The 20,396-nt window shown below is 58.7% G+C and overlaps 1 protein-coding gene across 1 annotated transcript in view; it reads left to right on the forward strand.

Annotated features, from left to right (window-relative positions):
- The first annotated feature begins 3,928 nt into the window (after window positions 1–3,928).
- Window positions 3,929–20,396, forward strand: part of Fibcd1 (fibrinogen C domain containing 1) — a 31,498-nt gene continuing 15,030 nt past the window's right edge. The window contains exons 1-4 of the mRNA XM_055600453.1: window positions 3,929–4,000; window positions 10,522–10,995; window positions 14,570–14,729; window positions 15,081–15,217. Of these exons, the coding sequence (XP_055456428.1) occupies window positions 3,929–4,000; window positions 10,522–10,995; window positions 14,570–14,729; window positions 15,081–15,217 (843 nt within the window). The remainder of the gene's footprint in view (window positions 4,001–10,521; window positions 10,996–14,569; window positions 14,730–15,080; window positions 15,218–20,396) is intronic.

Raw genomic sequence — 20,396 nt, forward strand, 5'->3', positions numbered from 1 at the left:
CACAGGCATGGGAGGTACACGTGCCATCTGCATGTGTAAAGACCGTCCTGTCCAGCTCCCTGGCACCAGCAGTGGCCGTCACAGCTCGGCCTTGGCACATGCTTCTCCGGTAATGGTGACATATGACCTGACAGACTTAGCTCAAGATGAGGACGCTATCCCAGTGGAGTCAGGGCATGGACACCCCGCAGAGCTCTCTCTCTCTCTCTCTCTCTCTCTCTCTCTCTCTCTCTCACACACACACACACACACACACACACACACACACACACACAGACTTGGTCCCCACTAATTCTTGCCTTTGATGGTAGTCTCTGGCTTGTCATCATGTTGACAAAGCAAAAGGAAAAAAAAATAAAACAAAAAGAAAGAAAGAAATCCGCCCTGTCACTCGGACTCCCCCACCCCTGCCCAGCTTGGCAGCCCCCACCCACCCCCGCCTCTGTATTATGAGTTTGTGTCAAGGTATGTTGGATTCTAAATTAAATGTCAGCCCACTGTACGTTTCTGGCTCCAGTGCAGAAAATGAGGCGCTGGTGCTGGAGACCGTCCAGTTGTTCAGTTCTCCGCACCTAACCGAGAGGGTGACAAGCCCACTGAATCACGGCACAGCACCTTCCCATGCCAAGGGGAGCCAGGATGAATTTATTTTTAATGATAAATGTGACTGTCAGAGGTGAGTTGAAACCGCTTTACCAGAAGAGTGAAATGCCCTGGGCAGTGTACGGAGACAGGCGGGTGGACAAGGGCCAGAGGTCCTGACCTCCTGGCCAGCTGCCCCCAGGCCTCCAGAGACAAGCACATTTGACATGCAGCCCACGTCCCCAAGCCCTGCTGCATGTCAGCCCAACAATGCTCTCTGGGAATATCAGGCTGGCCAGCAAGCACTGAGACGGAGATGGGCTCCAGCAGGGCACAACCCAGGATTCAAATTCTGCATCTACCAACTGCTGTGTGATCTTGGTCAAGGTGTTTACCTTCTCTGGGCTTCTGTTGCCTCGTCTTTAAGATGGGGATAGTAATGCCATTCACAGGGAGACCGAAGCATCTGTTGACACTGCCAATGAACGGTGCCCAGCGTGTGGGTATTCTTACTGAATGACCACTCAGCACACTGATTGTGTGGTTTATGTTGTTAGGTGTTAACTATATTTCTGAGCCTGTTTCATTGTCCATGAAGAGGCTAACGATATCTCCGATCTATCAGGGTAGTTCTGAGAACCCTGGGTTCTCAGGGTTGTATGGCGGTCAATGCAGAGGCCCGATGCCACTCTTCCATGTCTCTGCTTTGTCTTTCCTCACGTCTGTCCTCACTCCCCATCCTGTGCCCCTCCCTATGAAGGCACCCAGAAAGCCACGTCCTCCCATGGCACTACAGTGAGGTCCCTGAGGAGGCCAGCTACTTTGGGCCAGCTGACAATCTGTAATTGATGGATCCTGGCTCAAAATGAAGAGCAGGGCCTGGACAGACCCCCTCTGTCTAGAATCTCAACTAAAATTTTCAGACTGTGGCTGCTTGATAGCTGGAGTTATCATACCCAGGGGGCTGTGGGAAGAAGAAAGAAGAAGGAAGGAAGGAAGGAAGGAAGGAAGGAAGGAAGGAAGGAAGGAAAGAAGGAGGAGTGCCAGACAGCTCATGAGTCCTGGGCTCTGTTCTCCCCAAGGCCTTGCCCGGTCCCTGAGTTGGCTAAAAGGCTGCTTCCACAGTGGCAGCATGCTCAGCACAGCCAGACTTGCCTCAGATGCTTGGCCGGCATCAGCCTGGCAGGGAGGCTGCAGAGCATGGGGAAGGCGTTGGTCTGCTCTGTGTCCAGTCCCAGGAGCGTCTCCGTCCCGTCGTTGGTTCATCTCATTCAGACATCCCCATGGGTCCGTGTGCACCGGGTGGCTGCAGTGTACGGGAGAGGGACACTGCGTGCGTTCTTGCCAACCCCAGTCCACTGCTGATCCTTCTAGAGTCATCTGAGCCAGAAGCACAGTTGCGGTGGTGATGGGCTAAGGCCCACCGCACCCCAGCAGGCAGGAGAGCTGAGGGTCCTTGCTGAGTAGGCGACCGGTACACCGGCTAACAATGCCAGGAGGAGCCGCTAGGTGGCCCCCGCTTACCTGTCCTTCCACAGACCCAGCTGTCCTGAAGGCTCCGGGCACGCCTGCTCAACTTCACGGTTTCCCTCGCCTTCCCTGCTCTACCCATTAAGGCCGCTTCCTGGGAACCAGGCGCCCCCCTCCTAAAGAGGCTGCCTGCTCCCCTTGAGCTCCCTGGGACCTTTGGACCCCCTCCCCGGGTCAGGACTGCCCAGGGTGATTTTTAGGGCACACGGTACCTGCAGTCAGCATTCTCTCCTGGAGTTGTGGAACCAGACTCCGGATCCCTACACCTGGGAGGGCCCGGGGAGCCCCTTGCTCTTCTCCCTCTTTGCTTGCTCAGTGAGGAAACGGGGGCTCTTACATGAGCCCTTACCCTGCTCATGTATGGTGCCAGCCTCAGAACCCCCTGTTAACCCTTTGGATACAAGAGAACTAAGTCAAGAGAGGTTCCGTGGCCAGTGACCACACTGGCCTGAAGGCTCTCTACTTAGGCCTGAAGGCTCTCTAGCCCGCCTACAACCCTTTCAATTGAAGAGGGAGTTGGGGGGCAGGGCGACAGACACATCTCAGCCTGGGGTTAGTGGTCAGTAACTGGGCTAGGACCGCGGGAGACGCCAGCCAGCCAGTAGGAAGTTAGTGCAGACCGCGGCCCCGGTTTCGGGCTGGTGACAGCCTGGGAGAGCATGTGGCCACGTCGCCTCGCTCCAGCTGTGATCCCAGGGACCACTCTGGCTGTGCCAGGCTGGGGCCCCACCTTCCCAGGGCCTGCCAGGCGCCTAGAGGGACGAGAAGGAGGACGAAGACCGAGCGACAGACTGGAAGCCGGTGGGAGGGAGCCGAGGACGGTGCCAGGGAACAGCAGGGCCGCCAGAGCGCCCCGGAGCGGGCAAACAGCTTTAAGGAGTAGCGGGGTGCCCGGCGTCTTCGCGGAGCTGGGGGCTGGGGGGAGGGGCGGCCGGCGGGGCGCGGCGTGGGGCGCGTGGGAGCCACGCGGTCGGAGCCACAATAGCAGCTCGTTAACCGCGCAGATTAAGGACTTTGTCAATTACCTCCGAAGGCTGCTCGGGCGGATTAAACGCTTTAAAAAGTGCTGCTGGTGGGAGGGCCGACTCAGAAGCCCCCACCGGTGGCTCAGAGCCCTCCTCCGGCGGTCAGCGCAGCCCAGGACCCACTTGGGGGAGGGGGAGGGGCAGCGGCGGGGACCCCGGGTGGGCGGGTGCAGCAGCCCCGCCGTGGAGTCTGCGACTCGACGCCCCGGGACTGGAGACGGCCGGACATCGCGCACGCTTGCCCGCACGCTTGCCCGCACGCTTGCCCTGGGCGCCCCGCAAGGGGCACCCAACCTCCCCCCTGGCCCCTTTCGCAGGGGTGATCCCGGCTGCCGGGGACTTGGGCGAGTCCCTCCCGAGAGGAAGTTTGTGCGGGGAGCCCCAGGGCGCACGGGCTCCTCGGGCGTCCCCGTCCCCCCACGCCCCCCGTCTGCGGCCCGGCCGGAGCGGGAGTCACTCTCGGAAGCCGCGGGGCGCGCGCGCGCGCGGCCGAGAAGCCGCGGGGAGCAATAAAAGGCCCCCGGGAGTCCGAGACGCGGGCGACGCGGAGACCGAGCGGCGGGCGGGGGCGCGGGCGGAGGGAGGAGCGCGCGGGAGGCGCGGGAGCGGGGCGCGGGGCCGGCGCGGCGCGGGCGGCTCTCGGAGGCTCGCGCCCGCGCTCCCCGAGCTCACACGCGCTCGCACGCAGCCTGGCTGGCGGCCGCCGCTCCCGGGCCGCCCAGGGTCCCCAGCCCCGAGGGGACCTCCCGCCGGTGCCGCGGACCCCGCGCCCCCGCGGGTCCCGCAGAAAGATGGTCCACGAGCGCTGGAAGACCGTGGGCGGCGCGTCCCAACTTGAGGACCGACCGCGCGACAAACCGCAGGTACCCATGGGCGCTGGGACGTGGGGGGGGGGACTGGAGTTTGGGGAGCTCCTGCAGGGGGCGGTGCACCTACTCTCCTCCCCGAACGGAGACTTGAACTCTGGGCTCCCTGCGGAAGGCACGCGGCGCAGCCGGTCCCCACCCCCAGCGGAGACCCCTGTGCTCGCTCCTGCAGCGGGGAAGGAGAGCTTATAGTTGGTCGCGGATCAGTCCTTCAGTTGGGGACAGAGGACAGATGGAGTCCCGTTCGCCCAGTGCCACAATGGGCGTTCTCCCCACTTGCAAGTCCCCAACCTCCGCCGGCTGCCCCGCACATCTTCCCCGCACATCTTCCCGGGCTTCAAGAGCAGGACCTGCCCCCGGGTCCACCCCCCTATCTTCCTCTTTCCCCAGACACCCAAATCCAGTTGGGGACCGGTAAATATTAATCTCCTATAAGAAGCCTAGGCACTGTGGCTATCTGACTCTACGACCAGGCGGACAAGGCTCAGAGAGGTCCCGCTGCAGCCAGAAGCTGCTCAGCTCCACAGGGATTTGAACCCGGGTCTCACCGATCCTCTCTTCCCCGCTGCCTCTGCAGGGACAGTGAAGTGTCCGGGCTTGGAGGGTGCCCAAGGCTGTGCACCGCACCAGCTGGGACAGAGCAGGGAGGGGCTGCCGAGAGGCTAGGCATCCAGCGTCTGAGGCTGAGGGGTGGCCGCAGGACTGCCCCAGGCTGAGCCATCAAGGGACCGGGATAGACAGGCTTGTTGAAGAGGCCGTTCACCGAGGAGAGCGATAATGGGGCTGCCAGTTTTAAATTTTAAATTTCTCCCAGACAGATGTCACCGGGGAAGGAACAGTGAGAGTTTGCAACCAGAGAAGGAGGAGGTGGCAGGGGCGGGTGGGCCCACCCCGGGCTGTTCAAAGCTGCAACCTGCCTTTCTTTCTGGAGTGGCACTGGTCTGGCAGGAAGGGACCAGCTCCCTACAGTTGGCAAAGCTCTGATGCTATCTCACTTCCTAGTCGGTGGCTCTTCACAAGTGTCCATTGCCACATCACAGATGAGGATCGGGGAGGTGGAACACACCCAGGCCACACAGCATGTGGGCCAGAGAGCAAGGACCCTACAGTCCCAACCTCAGTCCCTTTCCATTGGTCTGTCCTTAACTGTCTTCACTGTCCCTGGGTGCCAGAGCCCTTCCTGCTGAGAAGAACAGTGGAAACTTCAGGGCTTGTCCCCATGGCTGCCCAGCCTCCTACGGTACCTTATGGGTCCTGACTACTTGTTATTTCCCTCCCTGGGCCCTATCCCACTTCTAGACCCTTACTCTCTCATTTGATTGGCACCACCAGGCCCCCAACATACTCCACACCAGGGGTACCTTACTTGTTCTATACAGGGCTGGAAAGAGACCACTTCCCTTAGAAGCCTCTCCCCCCCCCCCCCCCCCCCCCGCCATGCCTGGGACCATGTTCTTGGTCCAGGCAGTCCTATTGTTTTTTAAACAGTGGGGGCTCTAGACCCATCCCTCTCCCCGGGGTTCCCTGTGGCCACAAGCTCCCCCATTGCCTCCTTATGGCCCCTGCCCAGGCTGCGTGCCTTTCCCAAAAGCCCAGGTTAGGGGTGGGGGCCACTGCTGAAGCCAGCTGCTTGAAACCTGGCCGAGGGTGGGGGACAGGAGAGGGGAGGGCTGGTGGTTTCTGGGGAGTCTGTTAGAAATGGGGCTTCCAGGTGCCCTGAGCCAGGTGTGGCCTCTCCAGTCCTGATGCCCCTGAGAGCCAGCTCCCAGCTGCACCAGACAGAGCCCCGCTGGGTCTGTGCTGGGTCTGGGGGTACTGGACACCCCTTCCATCCTCCAATAGTGAACCAGTAGGCACCAGGCTGTGTCTTGGGTCCAGCTGCCCTCAAAGTGCTGTGAACCCACAAAAAGGCTGGGTCTCCCAGCAGCCTGTCGCTGCCACAGCTCTCCCCTTTGCTCCCAGGTGGGATGCCTGTGTGCTCTGTCTCCACTGGAAGGAGACCGAACCCCAGCACCAGGTGTAGCTCATACCCTGGCCTGTCACGTCTTGGTCACATCAGCCTTGGAGGCTGGCACATATAACAGATGAGACCACTGGGGCTGAGCTCTCTGGTGGGGGCCAAAACTATGATCCCTGGAAGCAGATGGGAGGAAGGGGGACGGACGGAGGGAGGGAACTGGGCCCTCCTTCCTCACTTTCAAGTAGGGCCACTCATGGGGACCTCCTAGGACCTGCCCTGCCTGGCTGTGTTTCAGAACTGCCTTCTCACTGGACGGATGACCTTGGCCAAGTGGCTGACTCCAACTTCATTAGGGTGTCCTTTGCCCCGCTGCACAAGAAGGGGCAGGAAGACACATTGCAGTGACGTTTGTCAGATGTTCAAATAAAAGACGCTAGAACTACACCCGGGCTTCCCCTGGGACGTCCAGAGAATGTCACCCCAAACCGCCTCCTTGAGGGAGTGGTGGCTTCTTGCTGAGCGGACCCCAAGTCACCCTCTGGCAGTCAGCCTCCCAGCCATGCCCAACCCTGGGTCTCAGTCCTTTCAAAACCTGTAGAAACATTCCAGAAAGCAAGCAAGCTACTCTGGGAAGTCTTTCCTGGGGTCTAACCTTAATCCTTGCTGCATTTGATTCACTCTGTGACTATTTATGGAGACCCTACATCCCACCAGGAGGTGCAGCCCATGCCTCGGGGAACACAGAGTCCCCTGGGGGAAAACCCAGAACTCAGGGACTGCCACAGGCCATGGTAAATAACATACACGAAAATTTTCTTCTCATTCACTAGGCTTTGAGAAGTCACCACATCAGATTTGGGGTGAGGGAGGAAGAGGCCACTGGAGACACTCCCCTTCAGCTGTCTCTTGAGTCAGCATGGCTTACCTGAGGCTCCCATCCAGGCAGAGATGGGCATGGAGAGTCACACAGAGCTGTTGGCGATTTTTGGCTGAGAGGGTGGGGATGGGTGGGGATGGCCCTGGGGAGGGAGCTACAGACACCGAGTGTATGCACTTGGGGTTGGCTGTTCATGGCTAAGGTCGGGGGGGGGGGGTGCTGGGGTGTCCTGTCTGCTCCGTGTCCAGGCCAGGGGTGACACTGGCTCTGAGGCAGGTGACACAGAGGTGGCCAGGTCGGGGGTGCAGAGCTGCATGGAGGAGGCCAGGATCGGGGGAGCCCTTCACAGACACCTGTGGAAACTCTCTCAGCAAAGAGAGAGCCAAGCCAAGGATTCCCCAGGGAGAGAAAGTGGGGGTGTCTGGAGCTCCTAGCAGGCATGGTGCAGGTGGCTTCCGTGTCATCTCTGTCACCTTGGGCTCCTTCGGGGGGCTGCTCCTAGGGCCTACCAGAAAGCCCGAGCTCCCCCAGATCCGCAAAGTCAGCAGCACCGTTCCTCTAAGCACAAAGGCTGTGGCTCCCAGGAGGCGGAGGCAGAGTGGCCCTCCCCTGACACCCTGTCTCCCTAGACTTACTCATTCCACTGACAGCCAAGATGGGCTCTCCATCTTGGGCCCTTGGGACTGGGCCAGCAGGGAAAGCTAGCAGGAGAGGGCGAATGCCACATTCGGGCAGGGGGTTATCAGGACACCTTGGTATTGTACCTTTTCCTCCATTCCTAGGCCTCAAGGGCTGGTGACTCCAAGGACTACCCTGGACAAATGTCACCTTCCAGGAGAGGTGTTCTGGGAGGCTCCTGCCCCCTTCTGAGGCAGGCCCCCCTTGGCCTTCCTCTGGACGATGGCTTATTTTTTTTTCCATTTTTATTGATGTTGTGTGGTAAGGAGCAGGGTGAGGCATGTGGAGAGGTCAGAAGACAACTTCTGGGAGCCGGTTCTCCCCTTCCTCCTTTGCATGGGTTCCTGGGATTGAACTCAGGGTGTCAGGCTTGCCGGCAAGCACCTGACAGGGGCTGTGCAGGGAGCCTCTGACCCCTACCGCAGGGATCAAAGACATCCCTTAAGCTGGGAACGTACAGGCCTTCAACCCCGTCTCCCACTCAGGCTTCTGGTTCCTTGGAGGCGCCCTGCCTTGTCCTTGGGAGGCTCAGCTCTCCCCACCCCTTGAATTCGAGGGCTGGGGTGCACCTTGCTCTGCCTGGCCAAAGACTGATTAATAAGCTCCAGCCTGAGGCACAGCGCTGGCCGCCTGGCCCAGGCCCCCTTATTATCTCGGGCGATTTCTCTGCGAGGCACGTAAGCCGCAGCCTATAAAAGCGAACAGCTCTTCATCTTTAAGGTTGATCTCTGAAGACTAATTCTCCTCCAAGAGTGAACTGCTCCGTCACTGAGCTCCCATGCCACACTGGCTCCAAGGGACCTGCAGCTCCCTCCACCCTCTCCATCTCCTGTCCCCTCTGTCCCCATTCCCATGGGAAGGTATGTGCTCAATCCATCAGGATAAAGTCCCAGAGACCCATGGGGGAGATGTTGAGCCTCACCCCCACCCCACAGGCTGGCTGGGGGACCTTAATGCCACACAGAGGGCATGGCTTAGATATGCTCGGGGCAGAGTGTCTCCCGATGGGTCAGAAGTGGGTATGACAGGCACTTGGCTGCCAACACAGCTTTGTCTCTGAATCCCCAGCCTTGCTTATCAGGGAAGGAATGTTGAAGGACACTGGGCCCACCGCCACCTAGCTCCAGGTTGTCTTTGGGTCTTTGCTCCCTGAACCTCAGTTTCCACATCTGCAAAATGAGTTCAAGCGCAAGCCTTCACAGCAGGGGGTGCTTGCAGACTTCAGAGTGATGGTGGCAGAAGGCTGCAGCAGGCTGCTGGGCCGCCTGGACTGGGGGCTTGGTACAGCCTGGCGTTGCCTCCATTCTGTGTGCCATCATGAAAAGGAGGCAGCCCCATCACAGGATCTAAGGCTCTGGGTCTGCCAGGAGGTCCCGAGGCTCTGCGGAGCCAGGCCTCCCAGCTTGTCCCAAAGGCATGCCTGGCCCACCCGATTTTCCTGCCTCCTCTATCCATCCAGTTTACTGGTAAGGACTTAGCTGTGTCGAATGGTCAGACTAGGAATAAGGCCCAGGGTCCAGGGCAGTTTTCCTTCCCCATGACTTAGCAGTTCCTGGATCCCCAGGAACTGCTCTGTCCTCAGCCTTTGTCAGAGCCCCAAAGGGATCAATGCCCCAGAGGGGCTGAAAATCACAGCTGTGGACACAGCACTTCCGGACGCAGACACAGGACCTGAGCTCCTCTGATGCCTCTTTTGGAGTGGCCCAGAGCCTGGCTCGAGCAGCTTCCTGTGAGTGAAAATGTGATGATGAAATGAATGAATGAATCGGAGATGATAAAATTTGTCTTGAGAAGCCCGTGGGGGAGGGGGAGCCCCTCCAAGTGGGGGAGGGGGAAGAAGCAATCAAGGAGGGCTTCCTGGAGGCCAGCTCTCCGCCCCCAGCCTCTGCTCCTCTCCTGCTGAGAGACCCAGGAGGTAGTGTTGGAATCTGGGGGAGAGAAGCCCTTTGTGTCACTGCCTTAGTAGTAAATGCAATGGGCATTTTCTGTATGGCTGGGAAAACGTAGCTACACCGTAAGATCCTACTGTGAGTAGAAAGGAAAGGTGTCCTCCCGATGCGGAGGACACTCAGAAATAACGCTCTGGGCGGGAGAGAAAAACCGCCTTCAGCTGCTGTGCGCACATTGATCACGAGATAATAAAAGCCACTAATATTTATTGCAGAAGTGTAACGTGCCAGGCACTGCTCCAGGGGCTTTAATGTACTAACTTATTTAAAGAGGCATCTCCACTTCAGGAAGTTGAGAACGAAGGGGCAGTGTGGGCGAGAGAGTCGAGGTTTGGTTATAGGAGGTAGCCTAGCACCCCCCCCAGGAGAAAGTGGGGCACGGGATCCATTCAGAAGGCCATTTCTAATTGTGTGACCCTGGCCAGGCGCCTTAGCCCCTCTGGGCTTCCGTTCCTCTCCTGTCACTCGGGGATTGTGAGTGACTTCGTGGGACAGGTGGGTCCCCAGAGCATTTGCTGCCACACAGTCACGGTGCCATTTTAAATTACAAGCGACACTCTGGCTTCGGCTTCGGCTGTCATGAAGCCCCGGTTAGGACAGCCTGGTGCGCCAGTCCTGTTCTCACAGCCGCAGCTCTGCCCCATTTGTTCCCTGCATCTGCATGTTACCTGTTTGGGGAGGCACAGCGCCTGAGCTGCCTCAGCCCTTCTCCGGAGTGGCTCAGAGCCACTCTGCCTGGCTGGAGGCCTTTGACCTGCCAGGGTGCTGCTCTAGGAAGACAGCAAGGTAGAGAGAGGGCTTAGAGCAGGTGTGAGGCGCGCTCTCCTGCCCCCCCCCCCCCAGCCTCTCTGCTCTCCCTGTCCTGCCTCTCTGACGCTGGGCTGTGTGCAGCTTTTTTCTAGGATCTCGTGCCCTCCCAGCCTCCAGAGCCTCACTGGGCAGAGTCACAGGCAGAGGCTGGCTTCTAACGCTTGCCTTCCTTTCTCCTGTCTGTCTGTCTGTCTGTCCGTCCGTCTGCTGCCTGTCTGTCTCTGCGTCCTGGGGTGACCTACAGCGACCAAGCTGCAGCTATGTGCTCTGCACGGTGCTCCTGTCTCTCGCAGTGCTGCTGGCCGTGGCTGTCACCGGAGCAGTTCTCTTCCTGAACCATGCCCATGCCCCAGGCACGGCGCCCCCGCCCATCGTCAGCACCGGCTCTGCAGGGGCCAACAGTGCCCTGGTCACCGTGGAGAGGGCCGACAGCTCCCACCTCAGCCTTCTCATCGACCCCCGCTGCCCGGACCTCACCGACAGCTTCGCCCGCCTAGAGGGCGTGCAGGCCTCCATGCTGCGGGCACTGAGTGAGCACCAGGCGCAGCCTCGGCTGGAGGGCGCCTCGGAGCTGCTGGACGCACTGGCTGACCAGCTGCCTCGGCTGCTGGCCCGGGCCTCTGAGCTGCAGGCCGAGTGCGCTGGCCTGCGCAAGGGACACAGCTTGCTGGGCCAGGGCCTCAGCACCCTGCAGAGCGAACAGGGCCGCCTCATCCAGGTGAGGGTAGGATCCACCTATGCCTTCTGTCATTGAAAGGGTGGGGAGACTGTAATGTCCACAGCCTTCATCCCTAAGCATTTCAACCTGGGCCTTAGTTCTTTCCAGTTGTGGAGGGCTGTGTTCTCACTTCCGTGACCAGTATCTCAACCCAGTTTCACACACACACACACACACACACACACACACACACAAACACACACACACTTTCATGATAACTCTGTTGCCTTGTGGATCCGGTGGTAGAGGGGCTCCCAGGCGGACTGAGAGGCTGTGAATTGCAAGCAAGGCAGGCACTGTTCATCTGCCCCCCGAACCCCATCACTAGCTGAGGTGCTGATGAAGGAGGCTTGCTCCCAGTCTATCACGTGACAGCTTGGTGTCCTGCCAGAGGGGTGCAGCTCCCCCCCCCACTTGTCACTGCTCTGTTCTGAGCTTTCCAGGGATGCAGGGCCACAGAGGGGGGCCCAGTCAGACCGTTGGCCTCGAGACTCCCTCCCCACCTCTACCCTGGACCCAGCCAGGTTCCTTCAAAAATAAAGTGGAGCTGAAAGGGGCAGGAAGGCTCTGGCTCTGGCAGCACCAGCCAGAAGCTCTCATAGGAGGAGGGACTCAGGATTGCCCCATTTGAAGCCTAGAACATGGTGCCGGTGTCTCCTGGGTACGGAGCTAGATCAGGCCTGACGTCTAGCCCTGGGTGCCCTGCCCCGCCTCCTGTCCTGTGCCACTTCACGCTCTGACTGAGCCTTAGGGCCTCCATCCCAACAGCCATCACAGCTGTTTCTGCACTTCCTCATTTGAGCGCCCAAGGTGACCAGGCATTTGGTCACCCCTAGCTCATGAGCAGCGGCCCTCTTCCCTCCCCCTGAAGGCTGCAGCTGCAGAAATTACAGCCCCCGTCACCCTGTCTGGGTGACTGACAGGGTGATGGGTCCCCTGGGCTGGGGGACATACAGCCAGCTTCCTGCTGCCCCTCCCCCAGGCCCATCAGCAGACCAGATTGCCAGGCTCTGGGTGACATAGCCCTGCTCTGCCTTTCCTGAACTCAGCCCTGGTCAGCTCAGGCTGGCTACGATGTCCCTTCTGGAATGCATCCCTCCCCGCCCCACGAAATGCCAGGTATATAGTGTCCACAGTCTCTACAGAGGCAGCTGACCAGGTGCAGGGCCAGCTAAGATTTTTTCTGCCCTTTTGGATCAGCAGAGACAGCCATCTTACAGTTCCTTCCCTTGGCAGCAGCACAGAGCTGAGGTTCTGGTCCCCCAAGTCAGAGGTCTGGTGCTCACCGGCTCGGCTAAGGTGGCAGTTCTGCTGCCTATTGACTTGAGGCTACAGTTGTGGGGTCCATCTTAGCTTTGGGCAACCTTGGCTGGGCCACATCCCCTCTCTAGGTAGTTTCTTCCCACCTGTAAAGTGGGGTAGTAGGCCAAGCCCAAGGGGATGCTGGCGTTCCTGACCACAGGGCTCCACAGGCCTCAGCATGTAGAGGCTGTTCACAGGGGCCACCAGTGAAAAACCTCTGTGAGGGGAGTGGTGCCCCAGGAACCCCAGGGGCAGGTGCCTTTGTCACCCACTCTGCAGAAGGGCAGACTGAGGCTCGGTGGGGAAGGGCCTGGTGGGCTGGGCGACTGCTGGGCTTTGCTGGAAGCAGCTACCCTGATTTCACGGCCTCTGCTTGCCGTCAGCTTCTCTCGTGATAGTTTGCTCGGCTCAGCGAGCAGGGACTGACTCCCTATTAATTCGGGGCAGGTTTATATGTTTCAGTGGTAATCATTTGCTAGTTTAAACCGAGGTCTTCTCTGCCTGCCAGGGAGAGGGAGAGGCTGGCTGTGCCTGAGCTGCTGAATGACACGGCCACGGCGACTCAAAAGGATGGGCTGTGTGCAGTGAGATTTACCGAGGGGTCTTTGGCAGCCCCTCACCAAGGGCTACCAGCGTCCCCACAAGGGCTTCGTGGAGCCTGACCATAGGTCACTGTGGTAAGGGCTGTGGGCTCCCCTGCTCACCGCAATGCTCCTGGAGACCACTGAATCACCTGCTCAGCAGAGGGGAAACGAACAGGGCCTAGGGCTTTGCAGGGCCCTGCCTTCGGACGAGCCACAAATCATATTTCGTAAACTGCTGGCTGGGTGTATTTCTCTCTCTTCCTCCGATGGGCTATTATCTGGCAAGTGACAGGTTCGGTGAGCAAGACCTAGCTTGCTTCCTGCTGCCAGCCGCCGGCTGACTCCCCCTCCACCCTCCACCGGGTCCTGTAGCCTCCTGAAACCCGGGTGAGGAGACCCCCAGACCCTTCCAGCAGCCAGCACAGTAAGAGGCCCCCGGAGATCTGCACTGCTCTGTTGTGCTGGACAGCAGTGGAGGGGAAGACGGGAGGGGTAAGAGTTCCCTCGCATGGCTGGAGTCTTCTGGAGAACAGGCGGTAGTGACAGTCCCCTCCCTCATCCTGGTCTGCAGACAGGTGAGGAGAGTGTCACACAGCTAATAAGTGGGGTACAGGACTACAGCCACAGCCCACTCAGGGAATATCAGCGTTGGTCCCCACCCACACCGGGTCGATTGCCCGATGGTTGCTCCCCTCCTCGCCTGCCACCCACCTGTCCTGAGGAGGTGGCATGAGGCCTGATTCCCGTGTGGGTTAACTAGGGGGGTGGCAGGGGAAGGTCTTTTTCCTTCTGGGCTTCCGATTGTTTCTTGGAACGTGGGGACAACAATGTCAAGTCCTGGCTCTTTGCAATGCTGTGCGGCCCTGTGAGGTGACTGACATCAGGATCTGTGGAGACTCACCTCGGTGTTCAAATGGGGGTGGGAAGGGAGCAGGGGCCATCTTCTTGGGGGCTCAGTTTGAACCCAGCAACCTGTGCCCACACTTGCCCTTCCCAAGCCTCAGGCCTATTTTCTCAAGTGCAGGGGGACCACCCCTGCCTTAGTCCCCTCACGTGGGGGTCTTAGAAGTGATAGCGGGCGGGATGGGCTAGAGCCAGGAAGGTAAAAGGAGGGCTCCATGGGAGCCGATGCCACGCTGGCGCACTGCGTATGTGGTCACCAGCCCCCAAGGCAGTTAGGCTGGGCCGGCAATGGTAACTCATCTCCCTCCTAACCGCCAAGGCTTTCTGGGGACGTGGCTCTCAGTGGGCAAAGCCCACAAAGCAGGAAGCCCCAGGCTGGGTTCTCAGCACTTCGAATATTGTATGTGGTGACACTTGCCTGTCTCCTCCACACTGGGGAGGTCGAGACAAGGGCGTCAGAGGTGTAAAGTCAGCCTGGACCACATGACACACTGTCCCAGTGAAAGAATGAAGGCAGGGTCAGGAGGATCAGGAGGTCAGGAGGTGGGTGGGCGAGCTCATGCTGACGCCTGGGGCTCCTTTTCCTGCACTGCCCCGTCAGCGGGACTGCTTCTATAGGAGTGGCCAGCCTTTCACCCGAGACCTTGCCTCTGACCCCTCAAACTGCCATAAGCATGACCCTGAGGTCAGGGCAAGCCAGGGGAAAGCCTTTCCTGCAGGGGGCTCCCCAGCGCAGTGCTCCCCCCTGCTCCCCCCATCTCTAAAGGTCTTCTGTGCTCCCGCAGCTTCTCTCTGAGAGCCAAGGTCACATGGCTCACCTGGTGAACTCAGTCAGCGATGTCCTGGAGGCTCTGCAGAGAGAGCGGGGGCTGGGACGGCCCCGTGTCAAGGCTGACCTTCAGAGGGCCCCTTCCAGGGGAGCCCGGCCTCGAGGCTGTGCCAACGGTGAGTGAGCATGCTTGCTTTCGAATGGTGCCCAGACCCAAGGAGAGCCGTAGTGAGAGCTGTCTTCCACCCCCTCCCATCTGCCCTTTGACTCTGATAGACATCTTGCTGCTACAGAAAAGAGACCGCCTGTGGCAAGGTGACTCACGGCCTGACCCATGGTTGAGCCATAAGCCCATTTTCCAGATGAGGAAGGCAAGGCCTCAGGGACTCGCCTGGGACTGAGGGCTAATGCTCTCGACCTCAGGTAGACAGCCTTGTCAGAGAGAACCGGGGACCTCTTTGGGGGGAAGAGATGGCAGAATGGTAGTGTCTGGGCGACCACCACCCTGATGTGGCTTCCTGTCACAGGCTCTCGGCCCCGGGACTGCCTGGATGTTCTCCTGAGCGGACAGCAGGATGACGGTGTCTACTCCGTCTTCCCCACGCACTACCCGGCTGGTTTCCAGGTCTACTGTGACATGCGCACTGATGGCGGAGGCTGGACGGTGAGTCTGGCTTGTGCGCTCATCTGCGGAGGGAGCCCAGCGCTCTGCCCGCACTCTACCCGCTCCCTCCAGACACCGGGTGAATCTGCCCTCAGGGCACAGATGCCACGTGAGAGGCACGATTGCTCCTGAGCCTTGGTTCTCAGGGTGTGCTGCAGGGTTGGGGTGAGGCCTTGGCATGGAGAGGTTCCAGGGTTTGTTGAGGGTCTCTGAGCCCGATGCCCTGTGGGAGAATGGGGTTCTGTCAGGCAGCATGGATGGTACGACCACAGGTACCCCGGGGTTCCCCTGAGCTGGGGGAGCTGGTGCATCCAGCCAACCAGAGCTGCCAGGTGTCAGCGGAGCGCCAGGCAGGGAAGGTAGGCTTGGGCTCAGCAAAGGCTCTGACACCTGCAGGGGCCTCTGTAGGGGAGATAGGACAGAGAGAGCAGGGCTGATCTGAATTTCAGAAAATAGTCACACAATCTTCAGCATCACTCAAAGGACGTCGGACAGTGGGGCAGCAGGCAGGAACTGTCCTATGCACCATGACTTGTCCTGGTCTAGAGCTGAGGGGTGCTATAGGGGATGAGGAGTGCTGTAGAAGATGAGCTTGCGGTTCCCTCTCCACATTGGCGGGTTCTGACCCTCTCAAGAGCCTCTGAGACTCCCTTTTCCCTTAGCGGTGCACTGAGGATTAATCCCACAGCTGTAATCCCAGCACTTGGGAAACAAAGGCCAGTAGGTGGGTCTCTTGAGTTCGAGGCTAGCCTGGGCTACAGAGCGAGTTCCAGACAGCCAGGGCTACACAGAGAAACAAACCCTGCCTTAAAAACAAAAATAAATAAATAAATAAACTGCAAACTCATTCTTCCTTTAGGCAGAATGGAGAGCTGGGCTTGGTCGGAGGAGACCTTGCTCTGTCGGCCAGGTTCCCTTGAGCAATGGACACGTTTGAGCAGCTACTGTGCGCTGCGGGCCTTGGAAGTATAGAGGTGGGAAGCGCCCGTGCCCTTTCAAGCTGGAAGTGGCTGTGGCAGAGTCAGCCTAGGGTAGGAGGGTGGGTGGGTGTGGCTTTGAGCACAGGCAGTAAAGAGCAGGTGACACTCTCAGGGCAGGCAAGGTCAGCGAGGGTGTGTGGCCCGGGGACAGGTGAGGCTGGAGTTGGAGACAGGCACTGAGGAGCCATGGACTCTCCATCAGAGGATCTGGCAAGGATGTGGCTTTGGTTGTGTGATTTTATGTAAGTCACTTAAGGTCTCCGAGCCCCAGTTCTTCACAAGACTGCCTTTGTTTGTTTGTTTGTTTGTTTGTTTGTTTGAAACTCTGTGTGCTGTGTGTACTCATGCAGGTATGTGCATGCGAGCACAGGTGCCCTTGGATGAGGCATCAGATCCCCTGGAGTTACAGAAAATTGTAAGCTACCTGATGTGGTACTGGGACTCGAACTCAGGTCCCTGTAACACCAGTACAGGCTATTAACTGCTGAGCCATCTCTCCAGCCCCCTCCTTAGAGCTTTTAAAGGCAAGCACTAGAAAGTGGCTGATCGGAGCACAGGGAACACACTGGAGGGAGACAGGAAGCTGGAGACTCCAGGTCAGGGGCTCTTAGCCAGGACCAGACAGACTTCTAGGCTATGCTGAGCAGGTCTGATATGAGCTCCAGTGTCCCAGGCCACTGCCACCGAGTGGCGACTGGACCCTTGGCGACTTCAAGCCTGCCCAGCCAGTAACTCAGTCATCTCCCGTGATGGGGTGGAGACACGGTGCTGCTCTGGGGACTGGAGTTTTGACCTTCAGGCTGTGACTCACCTGCACCAAACCACCAAACCAAACCTCCAAAGCCGAGGCCACGAGCCAAGGAGGCAGTACGTCAACAGCGTGCCTGGTGCCTGCCCCACGGTGTGACAGCCATGCCCTGACACCCAGCACCCACGTCAAAGCTGCACCTGGCTACTCCAGCCTGTATCCCAGCTCCGGGGAGGCTGAGGCAGGAGGATTCCTGGAGCTTGCTGGCTAGCCAATCCAGGGTCAGGGAGAGACCCTGTCTCTAGAAAATAAGGTGGCATGCTGTTGAAGAAGATACTAGAAGTCAACCTGAAACCTCCCCAGTCACAGGCACTCACACATGTGCATGCATACACGGTCCTTTTTCTTATTTGTTTGTTTGTTTATTTATTTATTTATTTTTTATTTTCAAGACAGGGCATCCCAGGTTGGCCTGAAACTCACTCTGCAGACCAGGCTGGCCTCGAACTCATAGATCCTCCTGTCTCTGCCTCCTGAGTGCTGGGATCAAAGGTGCAGCACTGCCCTTGATTTGAGTTTTTTGTTGTTTTTTTTTTTGTTTGTTTGTTTTGTTTTGTTTTTAAGATTTATTTATTTGTCATGTATACAGTGTTCTGCCAAGGCCAGAAGAGGGCACCAGATCTCATTACAGATGGTTATGAGCCACCATGTGGTTGCTGGGAATTGAACTCAGGACCTCTGGAAGAGCAGGTAGTGCTCTTAACCTTTGAGCCATCTCTCCAGCCCCCACCCCCACCCCCATGGTTTTTAAAATATCTTGAAAAGTCCGATTCTGTGCTTTCTTGGGTGGTGAGGCTTCTAGTCCAGGGAGACCTGAAAGCCAGTGTTTTACCAGGAGCACACTGAGATACTTAACCCAGGCCACCCCACTCTTCAGAAGGGGAGGCTGCACGGTTCAGGGAAACACAGGCCCAGTGCTCCCAGCGTGGCCAGGCAGACTCTTCATGTCTCTGACCTTGGCCTCACACAGGGCGCCTCCATCGCTTACTCTGGACCCTTGGCATTGACTATTTTTGGTGTTGGATATTTAGGCTGATGGATGGGGGGTGGGGTGGGCACAGATTTTAGCACCAGATAGAGCTACAAAGCAAAGGGGTAGGGAATGTTTCCAGAGATCGCTCGGGACTCAGCTTTGAAAGGGGTCGGTGTCCCCAGCAGAGGGGGGTGGTGGGATGGGGGCAGAGTGAGGGAAGAAGGAGCAGGGCAGAGCCTGCAATTAGGAACCAGTCTGAGTGCAACCAAGAATCCCCAGAGACCCTGGAGATGGACATGTCTCTAAACTTCTCCTCAGGCTCTAGGGGAGAGCTTTTAAATGTGCTGGATCCGTGTCTGGGGTTAAAAGCTCCTTTGTTTTTCTAACTGCAAAGAGGCTGAGTTATGGCCTCTGCCTCTGGGACACCTAGGCAGGCAGAACAGGCCCGGGGGCCCCCATCAGGCCCAGAAATCAGAATTAAGGCTTAGGAGGGGCTTGGTTCCTGACTGAGGCTCCGCCACGGCAATGCATCTGTCTTCCACTCAGGCTGACTTGGATCTAATCTTCTGGGAAGTCAGTCAAGGTCTGGGCCGGGTAATTCCTCCGGCCTTGGCTTCAGGGACGATTAACAGGGATGGGTGAGGAGCAGTGTCCAGTGCAGACCTGACGCCCCGACACCCGCATGGGGCTCTGAGGGAGAGGCCGGAGCACTCTGCCAAGTGCTTGCGTGGCCAGGAAACGTTCATATCCATTTGGCTTCTGTCTGAAGCCGTCTTCCCCCAGACGCCTGCGGGCACCTGTCAGGATCACCCCCCTGCCACACAGAATCTCCTGAATGTTCAATTGTTGTTCGGGAGGGCGCCGGCCTCTCTCAGGCCATCCATCCTCGTTAGGTTCCCCGTCAAAACCACCCAGCTTTGGGCACCAACCTTCCCAGAGGACTAGACAGTGCGCTGGGCCCCAAGCCCCTGAGCTAACTCCTCAGTCACAGCAAGCCTCCCAGAAACTAGAGTGGGCAGGATAGGACTCAGCCGAGGGGGCACTTCGCAGCCTCAATACAACTTTCTGCCTGGCATTACCCCAGGTACCTTCTCCCACAGGCCGGCAGGGCAGCCTGGAGAGGGCAAGAGGTTCGCCTCTGCCAGCTAGCCAGCCTATCCAGGGAAAATCCAGGCCTCCTGAGGCAGGTCAATGCAATTAATTGCTACTGAACAATTAATTGAGAACCAGCCACAGGGAGCCATCTGGGACTGGGGCAGAGTAGCACGCGCTCAGCTGGGAGGGCAGAAGGACGAGGGAGCTGGCTTGTGTCGAGGCTGAGGGTCACTGGAGAGGCCCTGATCTGAGCCCTCAGTGACCGGGGGCAAAGTGAGGCTCCACGTGGGGAGCGGCAAGGCTTGTTCTGGACTAAGGTGGCTCTGTATTGCTGACACACCTGAGAGGGTCTGAGGCAGGGGACGGTGGGTGGTGATACCTGTAAGTGATGGGCCCATGGAACCGGGCACCTCCTGAGCAGCCCAAGGTTTCCGGGGGGGCAATCCCGATGGGCCAGGTGGAGGGGCGCAGTGAGAGTGGATAAAACCCCGACTCGAGAGTTCCGTGGACCCCGAGTCCCGGCTTCTGGAAGTGGGGTGCCCTGTGGGAACGGTGCGTCTTGGGGCTCTTCAGGGTTGGAGGGACCTCAGGGCAGAGGGACAGATGCTTCAAGGTGGCCTCCAGGCTCACTTGGCCCCTGACCATAACTAAGCCAAAGCCGTTGCTGCCCCGTGCTCACCACACTGCAACAGCCAGGCCAGAAAGAGATCTCAGGTGGAGAGGGGAGGCGCAGGAATGGGATCCAGAGCAGGGACCGTCCTCACTGGGCCCACACCCACCTTAGCCACGTCCTCTAGGAGGCCTCTCTCATGACCCTGACTCATTTCTGTGCTCCTCTCCCGCACATAGCACAGCTCACCACCTGTCCCCACCTTTCCTACCTCTGTCCTAGGCAGGGCAAGGATGGCGTTCTCCCATGGTCACCAGGGCCCAGGACGCTCCCTGGGCAGGGAGAGCAGGTGGAGCAGGGGAGGAAATCCCCATGCCATTGCCAAAGCCTTACCTTTGTGTAATCACGGGTGGGTCCCACATCTCCTCCAGCAGAGACTTGGAAAACACACACACACACACACACACACACACACACACACACACACACACACCATCTGACCTGGCTATCGCCCACTCACATCTCCTTCTGCCATGCGCCAGGCGTTTTCCCACTGAGCAGATGGGGTCATGGGTTCAGATGTGTCTTTAATTGGCTCCGTATAAGAGGAAGCCCCCTCCCCATGTCCTCTTCTCTCCTGCATAGCTGTGGAGCAGGAGAGCCATGCCCTCTCCATGGAACTTCAAAGGAGCCTGGCAGGCAGTCGGTGCAGA

Source organism: Psammomys obesus, unplaced genomic scaffold (genome assembly GCF_907164565.1).
Source record: "Psammomys obesus unplaced genomic scaffold, mPsaObe1.curated_primary_1811, whole genome shotgun sequence".
In the NCBI taxonomy this organism is placed as follows: domain Eukaryota; kingdom Metazoa; phylum Chordata; class Mammalia; order Rodentia; family Muridae; genus Psammomys; species Psammomys obesus.